The sequence below is a fragment of the Camarhynchus parvulus genome, chromosome 2 (genome assembly GCF_901933205.1).
Source record: "Camarhynchus parvulus chromosome 2, STF_HiC, whole genome shotgun sequence".
Lineage (NCBI taxonomy): Eukaryota > Metazoa > Chordata > Aves > Passeriformes > Thraupidae > Camarhynchus > Camarhynchus parvulus.
The window spans coordinates 77,773,567-77,789,226 of NC_044572.1; the positions used below are offsets into that span (position 1 = coordinate 77,773,567).

Genomic DNA, 15,660 nt, shown 5'->3' on the forward strand with positions numbered 1-15,660 from the left:
GCTGTAAGACTCGAGACTCCAGAATATGTAATTGAGTTTACATGTTTTTTTTTTTTCCTGAAACCACCTGTGATCAAGTCTACAAAAAAGAAAGTTTTACACAAGTTTTACTCAAGTTCTATTGAGTTTACAGGGATTTTGTTCACACTTCACACCCATTAGCTGGCACCTACAGGGTTAAAGCAAGATTGTGTGATGATCCTTCTTCCCCCATGTGCATAGTTAAAGACCTGACCTTGGCTTGAAAATACATCCTGAATCAACAGAATCCCTTACAATTTGTCTTATATTTTCTCTAAACCATGGATGGCTAGCATGAGCAACAAGGCTGCTATCAGTATGATTCAGTTAACAAAAAGCCCAGGCTCTGTGTCCTACCTACCACTTCTTTCAGCCACGTGCTGATACCTCAGTTAGGAAGAAAATTGAGGAAAACATGGGTAGGATTAATTGGTGCTTAAAAGGCACAAACCATACAAGCAATGACAGCCAACTGCTGTGTGAAAGGCTCCTGTGTCTGACTAGATGTGTCCTGGTGTAGACTCTAATCCTGGGGAAGCTAAACTTCACTTTCTAGGAATGTTTTTGCTCAAGTAGGGACTTAATGAAGAAACCCTACACTTCAGTGACAGACATGGCAAGGCAAAGGGCAGCAACAGATCTTATCCACAGAAGGGCAAGAATTTGTTTTCAGCAGAAAATGAGGCCTGGCAAAATGAAAGCAGGAAACCCAGAATGGAACACATCTGCAACATTCACTATGTCCTACTTCTGCTGCCAAATCCTGTGCTCTGAAAAAAAGTAAGCGATAAGGGTGTTCAATTCCACTTCATTACCTGACATCAAAACATGTAACATTATAAAGATGCTGGACAGTCATCACAGTTCAGTCTTGCAGAGACACATACAACTTGCCATACTATGTACTTGCATGATGAGAAGCAAATGATAACATTATCAAAGACCTAAATCAAAACAATATTTGAATCAATAAATTCCTGGACAACCAAACAGAAACTAGTTCTTCCCCTTATTCACAGTTTCTGTGCAACCTCTTGATAAACTGTAAGCCAATTCACAGTTGAATTATTTCTTAGATACAAAAAAGGCTCTCACATGGAGCCTTTTAAAACCAGAGTTAAAGCAGGAAAAATTAGTAATTGTTTGAGGGAGAGGAAGTCTCACATTCACCTTTGTTCCACTAGTTCCTGGCAAGAGAAATAAATACTCACCACAAGCATTTGTGTTTTTCCATAAAGACAACCACGCAGGGTAACAAAAGGTACACCCATAGGGGAGTAAAGAGCAATAATTTCCCAAGAGAAATGAAGACATAAGCAAAATATTCTGCTCCTGCCTGAGTGCCAAAGAAAACTTTAGACTGGACTATGCTGTCTAGTCTATACATACAAACGGAAAGAAAAACAGTTTTAAAAAGTCACCCCTAAAATCTCACATTGGAACATTTTGATTCATGCACTGTGGCTATAGTTCTGATACCACAGAACCTTCTACCTTTCTAGAAAGTTAGCCCCTCTCCCACACAGAACAAGTGTTCAAGGAATAGAGAACATTAACAGGTGCATTACCCTAGAGGTAGCTTTTTGGTACTGAAATCAAAATGCAAATTCAACTGCCAAGTAGCTTCAGACATAGCAATACCCAAAACCCATTGTATTGTACATAACTTTAGTTTTAAATAGAAGACTCTCTTAACTGAGAAGCACCTACCAGCACTTTAGAGGATTAAAATTACCCATGTTGTCTGGTAGTGATTGCTTTCAGAAGGAAATTTAAGACAACCATAGTTCATCATTTCACATATGAAAAGTAAGGCATTTCTTCTAAACTTGAATGTTAACCTTCTGTAACTTAAATGGGGGATTTAACTCATCTTTGATTCAATCCTAGAATACACGGAAACAAGCAAACCTTTACGCCAGTAGAATAGTATTTTTACCAGTCATAGCTACATCAATTTGAACATGGCAGAAGTGATTTCTTTTTATTATTATTACTACAACTTTATTAATTAAAGTAACAATCTTAATTGTCTAGGAGAGCAAAAAAATGTTATCCTGGGCTAGCTGTTCTTCCTGAAGAAAGCAAAACTCCATGGAAGAAGCTTTTATGAAAAGCACAGACCACTGCTGCTGCCAGAAACAGCAACAAAAAAACACAGAGCCAGATTCTACCACCACAACTCTTGGGAGTATTCTTCTTATTTCATCTCTTCTCTGCCAAAAGAAAGTGCAGTCATTGAGAAAGTGTGAGTTTCTTTATCCAGTAGAAAGGAAGACTTTTAGCATTAATAATAGAAGGTAAAAATAAATTGGAGATTAAAAACTCCAAACCAGCTGTAGACACAAGTTTACAGAGTACTGTTTAGAGATACTCAAATACTGCAACACAGCATTCACACTTGCCAGAACTTGCTACAGCTGAACTCTATTGCTTCTGAAAGCCCAGTAGTAGCTTTTCCAAACATAAGTAACCAGTAGAAGTACAGGAAGATCGAGCTAGGGAACATTTGACCAAACTGGACAGACACAAATCCATGAGACCTAATGGAGTGCACTGGCAATGGCTGTGTGATCTGGCCAGTGTCACAGCAAGGTCACTCAATTACTGCAGGAAGGTCATGGTGATCAGGAGAGGTTCCTGAGAACTGGACAACAGCATAACATGCCCCTGTCTCTAGAACAGCTTGGAGGACAATCTAGGGAGCCACAGCCTCACCTCAATCCAGGATAAGTGACAGAGCTTCCTGGAAAATATTTCCAAGTCAAGAAGGTGTTGGGAAGATATTATCAGAGATTTGTAAGTGGAAGTAATGCTTGCCCAACCTGACAGACATCAATAAGGAAACAACTGGCACTAGGGGAGTACATGAGTGGTTTATCCTGACTTCAGCAAAGCTTCCCAACTTTTGTTTTCCATAGCACCTTCATAGACACATGGATGAAGCACAGTCTAGCTAAGTGGACAGTGAAACAAAACTGAAAACTGACTAACCTGCAAAAAGATAGGCCAGGCAGAAAGATACTCTAAGAGCTAGAACACTTTACTCTGGAGAAGAAGGGACTGAGACAAAATCTTATTGTGTATAAATATCTGGAGAAGAGAGAGCTTGGAGCAAAGAAGACAGAATCTTCTCAGTGAGAGCCAGTAAACAGACAAGAGGCAATAGTCACAAATATATGAGCATTTCCATTTAAACATTAAAGCAGTTTTTTCTTCTTTTAAAATCTGCAGGTGACTGAGCACTGGAACAGACTGCTCAGGGGCATTGTAATATCTTCAGGGGCAGTGTAATATCTTCATCTTTGGAGGTGCTAAGAAATCTGATGGCACAATATTCTGTGCAACCTGCTCTACTTGGCTTCATTTTGAGCAGCAGGTTGGATTAGAGATCTCCAGAGGTGTCACTTCCAGTCTTTGGATTTGTGTACTTCAGGCTCTAGAGACATTAAAATATGGCCAAGAGTTGATTGGAAAAGGCTGGAATGTAATTGTACTGTCTGTACAGAACCTCGCTGGCAGTTTAGTATACAAAAACCATAAAAATTCCACAGCTAGAGGCTCTGGAGTAAGAGCATCCATGTTCTCAAACCATGCTAAAAATAGATGAGGACCTTCAGGCTTGTTGGCTACAAAAGAGGACAGTCATACATGAACCCAAGAAGGAAGGTCAGCTACTGGATATTCTTGACGTAGAAGAGCATACAGTTAGCTTCAACTTGATGCTAGCATGGCTAACTGGAATTGAAATCTTGCTGCTACAAGGCTTTTCTTATACCTCTTTTAATATATCCTGAAGTTTCAAAAACTCTAAAAGCTCAAGTTGTAATAGTATATCAACAATTTTCACCACATAATAAAGCAATAGCTTATTGTTTCCACAACCTTATTTTTAAAAAAGTTATGCATGACCACATTTTCAGTACTGCGTCCAGTTCAGGTGACCATAGCACAGGAAAGACATGGACCTGTTGGAACAAGTCCAGAGGAGGTCCATGAAAATTATCAGGGTGCTGGAGCACATCTTCTATGAGGACAGGCTGAGAAAGTTGGGGCTGTTCAGCCTGGAGAAGAGAATGCTCCTGTCAGACCTTACTGCAATCTTTCAACACTTAAAGAGAGCTTATAAGATGTGGGCAGACTTTCTAGTAGGCCTGTTGTGATAGCACCAGGGGTATTGGTTTTAAACCAAAAGATTAAGACTAGATAGAAGGAAAAATTATTTTACAGTCACAGTGGTGAAACACTAGCACAGGTTGGTGGATACCCCATCCCTGGAAACATAAATGGTCAGGTTGGAAGGTGCTGTGAGCAACCTGAAGCTCATTGCAGGAGGATTGAGCTAGATGACATTTAAAAGGTCCCATCCTAACCAAACTAGTCTATGATTCCATGTTGATGCCACAAGCAGCTTCCTTATTAAGTGTCAAAAGAAGGCAAATGAAAAACTGAAATAGAAATACATTTTACTAGGTACTTCAGAAAAACCCCAAAAACATCTGTTGAGTACATCTGTTGGTGACCAGCTGTTGGCCTTGCTGTCTTGCCCTCCTGGTGATGAACAAGATCAAGTACTGCCATCATTTCACCTGAGACAAAATAATACGAGAGCCATGAGCACCACAAGAAACTCTCAAAGAAGTGCACTTCGTCTTCATCTGTTTCCAAAACAGCATTATTATCTCTCAAAGACAGGATTTAAACAAAATACTCACTCTGAGTAATTATTACACAATTTAAGAAAAATTTCCAAGTTTTTCTTCTCTGTGCAACCACTTACACAGAAAGAGGATTATGTGCAATCTGGCAACAAAATAGGATCTGAGCCTTAAATGGATGGCATGTTTCTCCACTATGCATGCAGTCATGCAAGCAATAAAAGTCTGGATTCCCCATGAACTGACAAGACTACACTTGTCATGTGACAATTAGACTTGACACAAATTCTATTTTTACTGTGAAACAAGGTTGTGTGACTCTTGATCAAAAGAGGTTCTTCCTAGTTAACCATCACTGATGTTATGCCAGTGGTTTTGGAGCCCTCTTTCTTTCTTTAAAAAAACAGCCAAACAAAAAGACAGCCAACCTCATAATTGCTCATTTTATAATAGCATCTGCAAATTTCATTTTGTTTTAACAGGAGCAAAGAAGGAAATTGAGGAAGATAATTTTTAAAATAGATTCACTGAAAAGAGTATTAAAACAGCTTCCTCCAAGCTAATGCTGCTTGAAAATACTTCAATATAGCATTACTGCAACTATTATACACATTTGTACACAAATTGCTCAGAAAGAAAAGTGCCACGTGATTTCGGATGTTGATTTGACAAATCTATGTATTGCAGACAGGAATTTCCTGGTCCAAAACATGGGCATGAAAAAGAGCTCCCGCTTGCTCACTTTACTCCAAGGGTAAAGAAGGGTAAAAAATCCCCAAGATACAACTATTTTTTCCCTCCATTTACTTAAGGCAGAGATCACAAAAGTACATAGGGTGAAGAGACCTATTTCGCCAGCAAGTTACTTTTGTTGAGTTTGGATACTGGTGCAGAGTTGGAACGTTTTCCTTAAATAGCTGCTCGGACACAGCCAACTCAAGCACAACATCAAGATGATAACACCTCCTTTATGCTTCAACTCCCTTAAGGAGGTCTCACACAAACCTGCTCTCAATACCATGTTGGTGCTAGAAGACACAAGTAGATTTGGAACTAAAATGAGAGGTATGATCAGACAGAACTAACACCTTTTTCCCCCCAAGGTCAGGTACAACACTGAGTTCTCAACCTAAATGGTACTTGAGTAACAAAGTTCTGCAGGTCATCTATCCCATCACAAGCTGCCCATCTATGCACATAAGTGTGGCATATTTCTTCTTCTCGTCAACAAGGAACAGATTTTACTGGGAGCTCACCACCTGTTTTTCAACTTTTGAAGGTCACTATTCCTTAATGAAATAGTTGTCCTAATTTAGCAAAGCACATGTCCTGTATTAAAAAATAGGGCATAGCTAACTATGAAATGAAGAGCAGAAATAAACCACTTGTGCATTTCAGCCTTCAGATGTCATCCACTGCCTTCTGCCAATCACTTTCCTAACACAAACAAGACACACAAAGGAGCAAACCAATTCCTAGTTAGGAATTGTTCACAGAAGTAAGGAATCCAGAAGTGGCCAAAGGATTGAAACTACCAGAAAACTAAGTTTGCTGAGGAGTTTTTGGGGGTTAGCAGTTTAGATTTAAAACTGCTTACCCAATTTGGAATACATGTTGATTTTTATTTTTTCCCCCCTCACAAGGAATGATATAGTATCCACTTCAGTTAGGATTTTATGAAGTTCAGCTTGGTAGAAGGATGTTCAAATTCAGTTTACAAAAGTTACCAAAGCAGTCTTGTCTCCTTCCATGACTTTGAGGAGTGCGCAAAAGAAGGATGAGGATATACAAGTCCTGGACTCCTACTACCTTAGCTGAGACAGGTCTGCTGGAAGCCTTCCATGTCATGCATCCCCAGCTTCAAAGTTTATTCAGGCCTCTGACTGTCACCCAGTTAACTTTTTTTTTTAAGTAAACAGAATAGAGTCCAGTTAATCTTGCACCATGCAAAGCTACCAACCAAGTCAAAGACAACTCCTTAGAGTACAGTTAGTTAGCTAATATCTATTAAAAAAAAAACTCCCTTGTCCCAGAAGCATTTTATGAAAGAATAACATTTTATGAAATAACATGGATGTTAGTCACTAAGTTACTTTCTAAAAAGCTATTGATAAAATTAGCAACTTTTACAAGCCTAAACCTCCCACAAATCTGTAGCTGTGTGAGTGTGTGTAAACACATATTTGAACTACACACAGGCTGGTCATTTTTTTAGAAAAGAAAATTCTGTTTTATGAAAATCTGACAGCAGCAGAGCAGCTCACTTAAGTGCTGTGTCCGACCCTCCCCCTGCCCCTGCCATGCGATCTAGACAACAACATGCAACATAAGCACTGAGCTTAGAGCAAATTTACTTTTTGGAGACAAACTGAGTAAACACAAAATACACACAATCATTTTGCATTGCTCAGCTGACAGTTACATAAAAAATGAACATCATAAGCAGCATTTTTGAAGATTACTTTTGGTTAAGAGCAGTTGGCCACTGTCAGACTGCAAATTCCCTTTTAAAAAAACAACACTGCTTGAAGGACTGACATTTGGAATACTGCTATACTTCCAGTCTCAACTTTATTGTTAAGAGGCAAGTCTCATCTCTCTGAAGGCAGCTGAGTGAAATTCGGCCACAGGTAAAATGGAAGAACCGACATTGGACAAGTACCAAAAAGCAGAATACAATCACATAAGTAAGTGCAACACCAAAAGCACTACTAAGCAGCACCCTAATGTTTACACTAGTCACATGGATGCTAAGGTTAAAAAAACAAAAAAACCCACCGGAACAGTAAAGCAAGACAGCAGTGTGATATACTAAACTTCATGTTTAACAGATGAAATAGTAATGTGTAAATGCAACTCAGACATCAAAACAAGCTGAGAAAAAAAATGCACAGCCCAGGAGCCTTTAGCACCCAACTTGATGAGACTCTTCACTTGACTCTGGGAACCTTATGGCGTAGAAAATAATAAGTATCAGAAAGAAAAACTTCCCTTGCTTCTGAAGATGCAGTACACAGGGAAGATACCTCAGAGGGGTGTCTCTGTAATTAAACAATGTAGTAAAAGCTACTTTATTGCCTTTCCCACCCCCTTACCCTCATTAAAATTTCCCATGAGGCTTCACAGATTCTAATCACCAATATAAATAATTGGTAAATGATTATGATTCTTTAACAAACTCTTTAAACAAAAGAGTGCAAGACTACTATGGTATGCTGTTTTCCGCAGCTGACACAAGCACTGCATGTGAAGTAAATCCAGCAACTCTTTGTGAAGAAACAAATCCTAACATATGGCAAAATCTATAGGTCATGAATGTCAGAACTTTTGGATGAAAAATATTTCCATACACAACCTCAGGTGTGTCAGAACACCTGCCATCACTGAATGAGCAGAGATCTACTTTGAAATGAAAGGCAGCATTCACAATGAGTTAGTGCCCAACAGCACCTTCAAGAAAAAGGACAAGTCTGAAAGCCTGGCTCTATAATGCAGACCTTGACCACGTTTCCCAGCTGAAGGGACAGATTTGAGAGGCTAACCTATTCCAAAATGAACACAGACTGACCCATTTCTCCACAGTGCTACGTGCTGGCAATTCCTGGGTAGTTTTAGCTACTGTATACCAGGTCACACATCATAATTAAGACCACCTTTGTAAAATCACGCTGTGCTTTCTAGCAACTGTATCTCATGACAAAGGCAGGTTTCTGTGCTGCTTCTTACTTGAGCAGAACACTGGGATATACACAGGAATTCTCTCTCCAAGTGGTTTATGAATAGAAAATACCACAAATAAAAGTCTGAAGAAGGAACATTTTCAAACTAAGAACAGAGTGAAATTTATTCCCGAAGAGTTTACATTAAAATCTTCCCACATTAAATATTCAGATTCAAAAAGAAAAAGTTTGTCAACAAGTCCTATGATTCAGACAGGATGTTGATTTCCTTGTCTAAGGTGCTGTTTCACCTATTTCTCCCACACTTTGCTCTGTTTTTCCAGCCATCCTCTGTTCCCTACAGAACCAGGCTCCTGTGTTACACAAGTCTTTCATGATACATTTTAGCTGGTCAAGTGGAGCTCATTGTCACCAATCCTCTCTAGACCAGTTAATGGATGGAGAAAATGTAGGAGATGCCCAAAAAAAGTTTTATCCACAACTGCAGGATTCTGGACAGTTGACTTATTAGAGATATTTCTTCATCTGGTCTGAACATCAGCATTGTCAAAATTTTGTACCATTATTTAGCTCCTCTCAAATTTGACTGGTTCTCAGGTCTCAGTTTAATGAAGAAGTCACTTGTGAAGAAGACATGTTGAGAAGTTATTTTGCAAAGCAACAATTTCACGTCAATGCCACAGCTTCCTTTCATATGTAATAACACAGATTATTCCTCCAACTCATATCACAAAGCCAATTTCCTTGTACTATAGAAACAGTTTTAAAGCCCTTTCCTTGAGGATGAGAAACTGCCTCAGGTGGTAACAGAGACAGCATCCAGTTAACTTTTCCCCAAAGGTTCCACACACCAACAGCCGGCACTACCCATCAGCACCCACCCAGCCTCATGCCCAGCACAGAAGGTTTTTCTGGGCAGAAACATTACAGAAACACTGCCAAGGTGTCTCATCAACTTGGCAATAGTTAAAGGGCAACATCCTTCAATTCAGTCCCTCATCTGTTATGATGAGTAGTGTCTTGTTTGGTCAGCTGCAACAGCATTGCATTTTAAGGCAGGTCCTTAAACAGAACACCTGACTTTTGACAGCCTCTACAACAAAAGGCTGCTCTGTCCACTATCAGACACAAGGCTTCCTGTTATTTAAAAACTGAGCAAGGAGCTAAATAAGTGAGAGAAAACAGAATGATTTATCCCCATGGCAAGAAAGTGAAAGACAGTAGTAAGACACTTGCTAAGGTCACTGATGATTTCCATCAGTTTATCTGTGTAGGCAAAAGCCCTACAAGTTCTGCTCCATGATAAAGTGGATTTCTTGCTCTGGTGATCTATTAGCATCAGTAGATCAAACAACTTCTGGAACATGTTCAGAAAGACCCAACTCAAGCTTTAACACTTCAGTCTGAATCTACTGCATACTACAACAAATCTCAAGCTCTTGAGATCTCAAGCTCCACATATTTCCAGGAAAAATCTGCCTTATAATAACTATTGTAAAAATTCAAATGAAAACTAGGAAAGTAAATTGTATTTAATATTTTACATTTAAAAATATGTAAATTCCTGTAAACAAAGTTTAGTTTCTATATTAATTTATCATAATTTCTTAAATGAGTGTTGTGTTCATATCCCAAAAATCATGACATGATTTTTCAGGTAAGAAATTTTATTTACATTTAATCTTCACTCAGAGCAAGTTTTAGTCTTAGAAAATTAAATAAATAGAAAACAAACACATTTAAAGGCACTGTCAATTATACACCAGACTCTATATACTGATTTAGACTCCTCAAACATGTAACTGTCTGGTGCATCTTAACATGACAATTGCAGCTCTCAATAAAATCACATTCCATAAAGCCTTGGACAACCGGATTAATAAAGGCAGTCCAGTGTCGTTTATGTGATCAGTCACAAACACTTAGCTGCCTGAGATTATTGCATACACAGCACAGATGCGAATTTCAAAAAAAGTTTATTGATGGTAGTGTAACAATGTAGCAATCCATGTAACACCCAATTTCCTGGTCATAAAAACTCTCTATTTTGGAAGTGGTATCTTGAGCAAGAGTTGTCCTTGCCCTAATGTATCTGTTCAACATTGAAACGAGAACCAATTTGAGCAAATTAATGAAGCTCTGTAGTTCCACAGCAGACAGGAAGGAAAACTGCATGGAAAAAACCCAACCATTCTAAAAATCATTTGCAGTTGTCTTCCTGAAATCCCACCTAAGATACCAGCAAGCAGCAAATGGTAAAACAGCCTTCAAGAAGCTCAACTAACTTTTCTCTACCCCTAAAATGACATACCACAGTGCAGCATCGCCCTACAAAGCCCAATAGCCTAAAAACTGTGTACCACAGATGCCACTCAATGAACTTCCAAATGGATAATCTGGCTGCTTTTAAAGTACACAGAAAACGTTGTTACCTCCCCACCTAGGAGCATAATCACATCCTACTACTAAAAAGTAACTTTTTACAGCAATTAAGTGGCTCATTTGCCAAAGGCACCAAAAGCCCCAGCAGTTTATGGGGGGAAAAAAAAGCCTCCCTTTATCGGGTTTAGATTTGTTCTCTTCTGTATCACTCAGGAAACAAAAGTAGTATGAGAGCTTCTCCAAGCTTCTCAGTAACTGATGATGCATAGAAGTTCCCAGGAAACACGATCTATGAGGCACATCAATGATGAAGACAGGTAATAGACTTGCAAGACAGGTAATGGTCTGCACTGCAAAGATTCATTTGCCACATGTAGTGTGCACTGCCAGGATCCAATCTCCACTCTGAATGGAGGAGAGAGGTGAACTAAGAACACCCTGGTAGTACTAATCCTCCTCCTCCTGACAGTGCCTGTACTTCTGGTACAGGTACTTCTGGAACAGCTAATCTCTCCTTCACTGAGGGCTGCAAAAGACTCTGTGTCAGTCACATTCCTCCCCCAAAACTGTACATTTATTGAAGCAACCAATTCACAAAAAAGATCAGGCATGCATCCACACCTTCCAGTCATTGAGGGAAACACCTCCCAGTGGCACGACCAGAACTATCAACAATGGCCCTTTCAACTCTAATGAAAAACTAAGATTTCCCCTTTCAGGAGGAATCCAAAGAGGTTTTGATTGCAACTTCCAAGTTCACCCCATTTACGCAGGAGTTTTTCTAGTGATGGTATCAATTGACTGAAACCCCACGACAGGAAGAATGTCTTCAGCTTAAAGCATCTGACTTCATCAACTCTTCAAAAAGCAGAGCTCATTTGGCAATACATGAAAGGAACTGCAGAATCTGCTCTAGAAGTGGCGTCTTTCCCCTTTCCTTTACACAATCTTCATGCATATTTTGGATGCAAGAGGTGTATTCTTTGGCAGTTACTGTATGAACTCCCAAAGAATGGAGTAGACCACAAGATCATCTCCCTCTCTCCACCTACAAACCCTCAACAACATAAAAAGGGGGTGGTGGTGATCCTATACAGTCACCCAATATGCCAAGGGGAAGGCATACATCCTACAGAGTTGCCTAAATACTTGGAGGGCAATTCATATAGAAGTCAGCTAGAAGTTAAAGAAAGTTTAAAACTAGCTGGCAGGAAGACAAACTTTCTGTACTTGCCATTGGTTTGCCTGACACCAGCTGACTATTCCAGTAGTCCTTCACACCAGAAGCAAAGCAGCTGAAATTCATCCCTGATGCAGCTCCAGCGAGACTAATAGGTTTCCACAAGAATGAATCAGGCCCTGTATATCTAAAACCAAGCCCACTAAAGTTTCACTGAAGCGAAATTGCAGGAGTACAATCTATGGATAACAGCTGGAGAACATTAACTCTCCCCCCAACCCTTGCCGGGGTTAATTTTTTTCTTTCTGTTCAGACAGGAAGCAGTCATATAGCATACTGCATAATATAAGGATCCTGGGATATAAAGACGAGTAAAAAAAGGATTACAAAGAGCGCTCTACAACTTTTTGGCGAAGTTAACACTGCCGAGTAACCCCCGAGCTGCCTTCGAACAGCAAGCCGCGCCGCTGCCTCGACATCATGAGCTGGGGCAGCACTTAAAATACATACTTTAAACTTAGTGAAAAAAAAATAAAAATTAAGGGTGTTTTTAGGGGGCGCAGCGGGAGACTGTGTCGCGGATCGGGACGGCAGCGGTCCCGGCCGGGGAGAAGAGGTCCCCGCCGCGGCGCCCCCCGCCCGGTCACCCCTTCCCGGCCGGCACGACCCCCGGCGCGGCTCCAGCGCCCCAGCTGGAGCCCCCCAGCTCAGCTCACCCTCGCTGCCGTACTGCTTGCCATTGTTCGCGCCCATCCTGCCGCCTTCATGCTCGTCGCCGCTTTCCCACGCCGCCGCTCAGCATCTCTGCCGCGGGGCGCCGAGCGGCCGCGGCTCTGACCGAGTGCAGCCCCGGGGCAGCGCTGGGGGAAGCGCCTCCAAAAGTGTTCACGGCGACATGTCCAGAGGAGCCTTGCAACTTCCTCCGCTTCTTCTGGGGTGGCCGACACCCTCCCTTCCCCACCTCTCAACAAAAAAAAAACAAACAAAAAAACCCAAAAAAACCCCAAAACAACCAAACAAAAAACCCCCAACAACAACAACAACAACAAAACTTTAAAAGAGAAAGAATCAAAAATGCGATGTATCGGTACGCCCACCCCGCCCCGGTTTCCAGCCGGGGTGTCCGGGCCAGGAAGGCGGCTCCAGTTATAATCCACAAGCAGGACGGGCGGGACGGCCTCCGGGCGCTGGCTCCGCCGCCCCGCGGCTGCCGCTCGGCTCCTCCGATGCTTCAGCGCTGTCCGCCTTCCTCCTCCTCCTCCTCGCAGCCCTGCCGCTGCCGCCGCCTCCCCCGGGAGGCCGCCGCCAGCCACTTGTTGCCCGGGGCGGGAGGAAAGGGAGCCTCGGCCGCAGACTTTTGTTAGCGGCAGGCGCCTCCTCTCGGCGCCCAGCGCCGCCGGGCCGGGACGGAGGGAGGGGATGGCGATGCAGGGAGGATGGAGCCCGGAGCCGGCCCCGGCCCTTAAAGACACAGCGCCCGGCACGGGGGCTCCCCTGGCCGCTGTCCCCTGGCCGCTGTCCCACCAGAGCGGCCCGGCGGGGATGGCTGCGGGGGCTGCTCGCAGAGACCCGCCCAGGGCGGCCCTGCCCTGGTGTCCTTCCCAGGGCAGGACAGCGTCTCTGCGTTCAGCACCTCCGCGGCACCCCCGACCCCGTGCAACCCAGCCGGGGGCTGGCAGAAATCTCCGTCCGTGTGTAGGAGGAAGCCGCGCAGCAGGGACGCTTACTTCTCGTTCTCTCCGGCTGCTCCGGAGTTCGAGCTGTTTTCTCCCTGCAAATGGTATTCCTGCAGTCACCAGCTCCAGGGAATCACTGCCGGCCTTTGCCGCCGCATCGAATTAAAAATATCGAACTGTTGAACATCCCCCAAATTTGTTCTTCAGGCATCCTATAGGGATATATCTCATCCCTTGGTGTGAGATGCTTCTATTTAATTCAGCTGTCTTAAAAAACAGTTTCTACTGCTTTCACCCCAAAAGACAGACTCTTAGACCACTGTGATTGTCAGGGATGGTGGACGTTGTTAACAGGGTAAGTGCCTTCCCCGAGCGCAGCCCACCCAAAGAATGGCATTGGGATGCAAGGATTTCACTACTGCATGAGAGCCCACACCACCTCCGCCTGGCAAAAGGGGCTGGACAGCAAGAGATGCTGTCAAATGGGAGTGAGGATATACTGTGTGTGACCAGGTTATACAAAAACTGCCAGTCCCAAGAGGATACTTGCCCCTAGTGGGCTGGCTAAGAGCATCAACTAAGTTTGTTCCACAAAACTGTCACCCAGATCAAGTGGTAAGCAGGTGTTACCAAAGGTTTTTTGGGAAAGAATCAGGTCTTTAAAAAGTGAGAAAGAAGGATGAAAGCTTGTAATAGGTGGGGAGAGACATCAGAGCAGGCAGTCCTGGGTTAGTGCTGGTATCTCACCTGTGCCTTGGCCTGATGGTGCTGGCTCTGTCTGGTGGCTGGTCGGGGTGTAAGAAGCAGGGACGCCCAGCCCGGGTGTGCAGGGGGTCTTGAGGTGTGTCTGTCAGCACAGGGAGCAGCACAGGTGCATGGAACTGTACCTGAAACGTGGTTACACGGGCACCTGCAGGTCACGTAGGCAGCAGAGGGACCCACACTTCCCAAAGAGCAGTGTCAGCTTGTAGCCCGCACAGCCTGGGGAGTGGCACGCCCAAAGCAATGCATGTGTGAGACTAGGGGTTTTTAGGATTAGTTTCAAAGTTCTTTACTAACATTTTGCAGGTATCTGTGGTTGGTGTTTATGTGTTGTACTGCTCACACTGGCCCCAGCATAGAGCTCACTGATTGCTAGGTCAACATGTCCCTGTTAAAAAGACAAAACCACTTTAATTCTGATTTGATTAAAACCATGAGTTGAGCAGTTTTCCCTGCACCACACTATGATGTTATGTATGAAAAATGGAGATATGTCTTTCTAAACATATCACAACACCCACAAGATAATTACTGCACATACAGATAATTCTGAGCTAATTATATCTTTGTCAATTTATACAAATGGCATATGAAATGGCAGAGGCAAAAGTATCAACGCTGTCAGGACTATAGAAAAGGTGTCTAAAATCTGAAGTTTTAGGGATGGGTGTCTTTTTTTTTTTTTAAGTGCATTTTCATTAAGAGGTGGGCTAATTACCAGAAGCTGAAGGTGCCAGCAGTACAGATGACTGATAAGTAATCAGGCAATATTTTTGAGGCTCTAATCCCATCAGATATCCATCATTAACTCTCTCCTTGTAAAAAAGTTTTGATCCTGATTCAATACTGAGCACTACAATACAACGCTACACACACCCTTCAATTCTCAAAAAACAGTGAAGGTCTAAGAAAACCGAGGGCCTTCTGGGGTCAGACTCACCAAGTCACCAGCCTTGGTCCTTTGAAACAAAATAGGAATCAGTCAAAAAATATAGATTTCTGTAATCAAAGGTTAATTTCTAAGAACTAATATGAAACAAACTTAGAACTGTGCCAAAGCAGGTAAGCCTTGACACAAGTGTCTGCTTTTAGCATCCTCTACTTTCTTTTTGAGAGTTATCTGTTCAGGGGCAGGGCAGGGGACAGGGGGAGCAATCTACCTTCTGTGAAAAGTTGTGGGGCAAGGTTAATATCTGCTCATTTAATATCTGCTCACATATGAGCCCACAGGCTGCTAACAAACACATACATCCAAGTACTTTTTTTCCCTGCTGTATGGCTTGTGGTGTTTGACAAACATA

At 42.4% G+C, this 15,660-nt stretch overlaps 1 protein-coding gene across 1 annotated transcript in view; it reads right to left on the reverse strand.

Moving 5' to 3' along the window:
* The window catches only part of FBXL7 (F-box and leucine rich repeat protein 7), a 172,651-nt gene extending 159,276 nt beyond the window's left edge, over nt 1–13,375 (reverse strand). Inside the window, exon 1 of the mRNA XM_030969990.1 lies at nt 12,638–13,375. Coding sequence (XP_030825850.1) covers nt 12,638–12,674 — 37 coding nt within the window. The 5' untranslated portion in view covers nt 12,675–13,375. The remainder of the gene's footprint in view (nt 1–12,637) is intronic.
* Nucleotides 13,376–15,660: the final 2,285 nt, after the last annotated feature.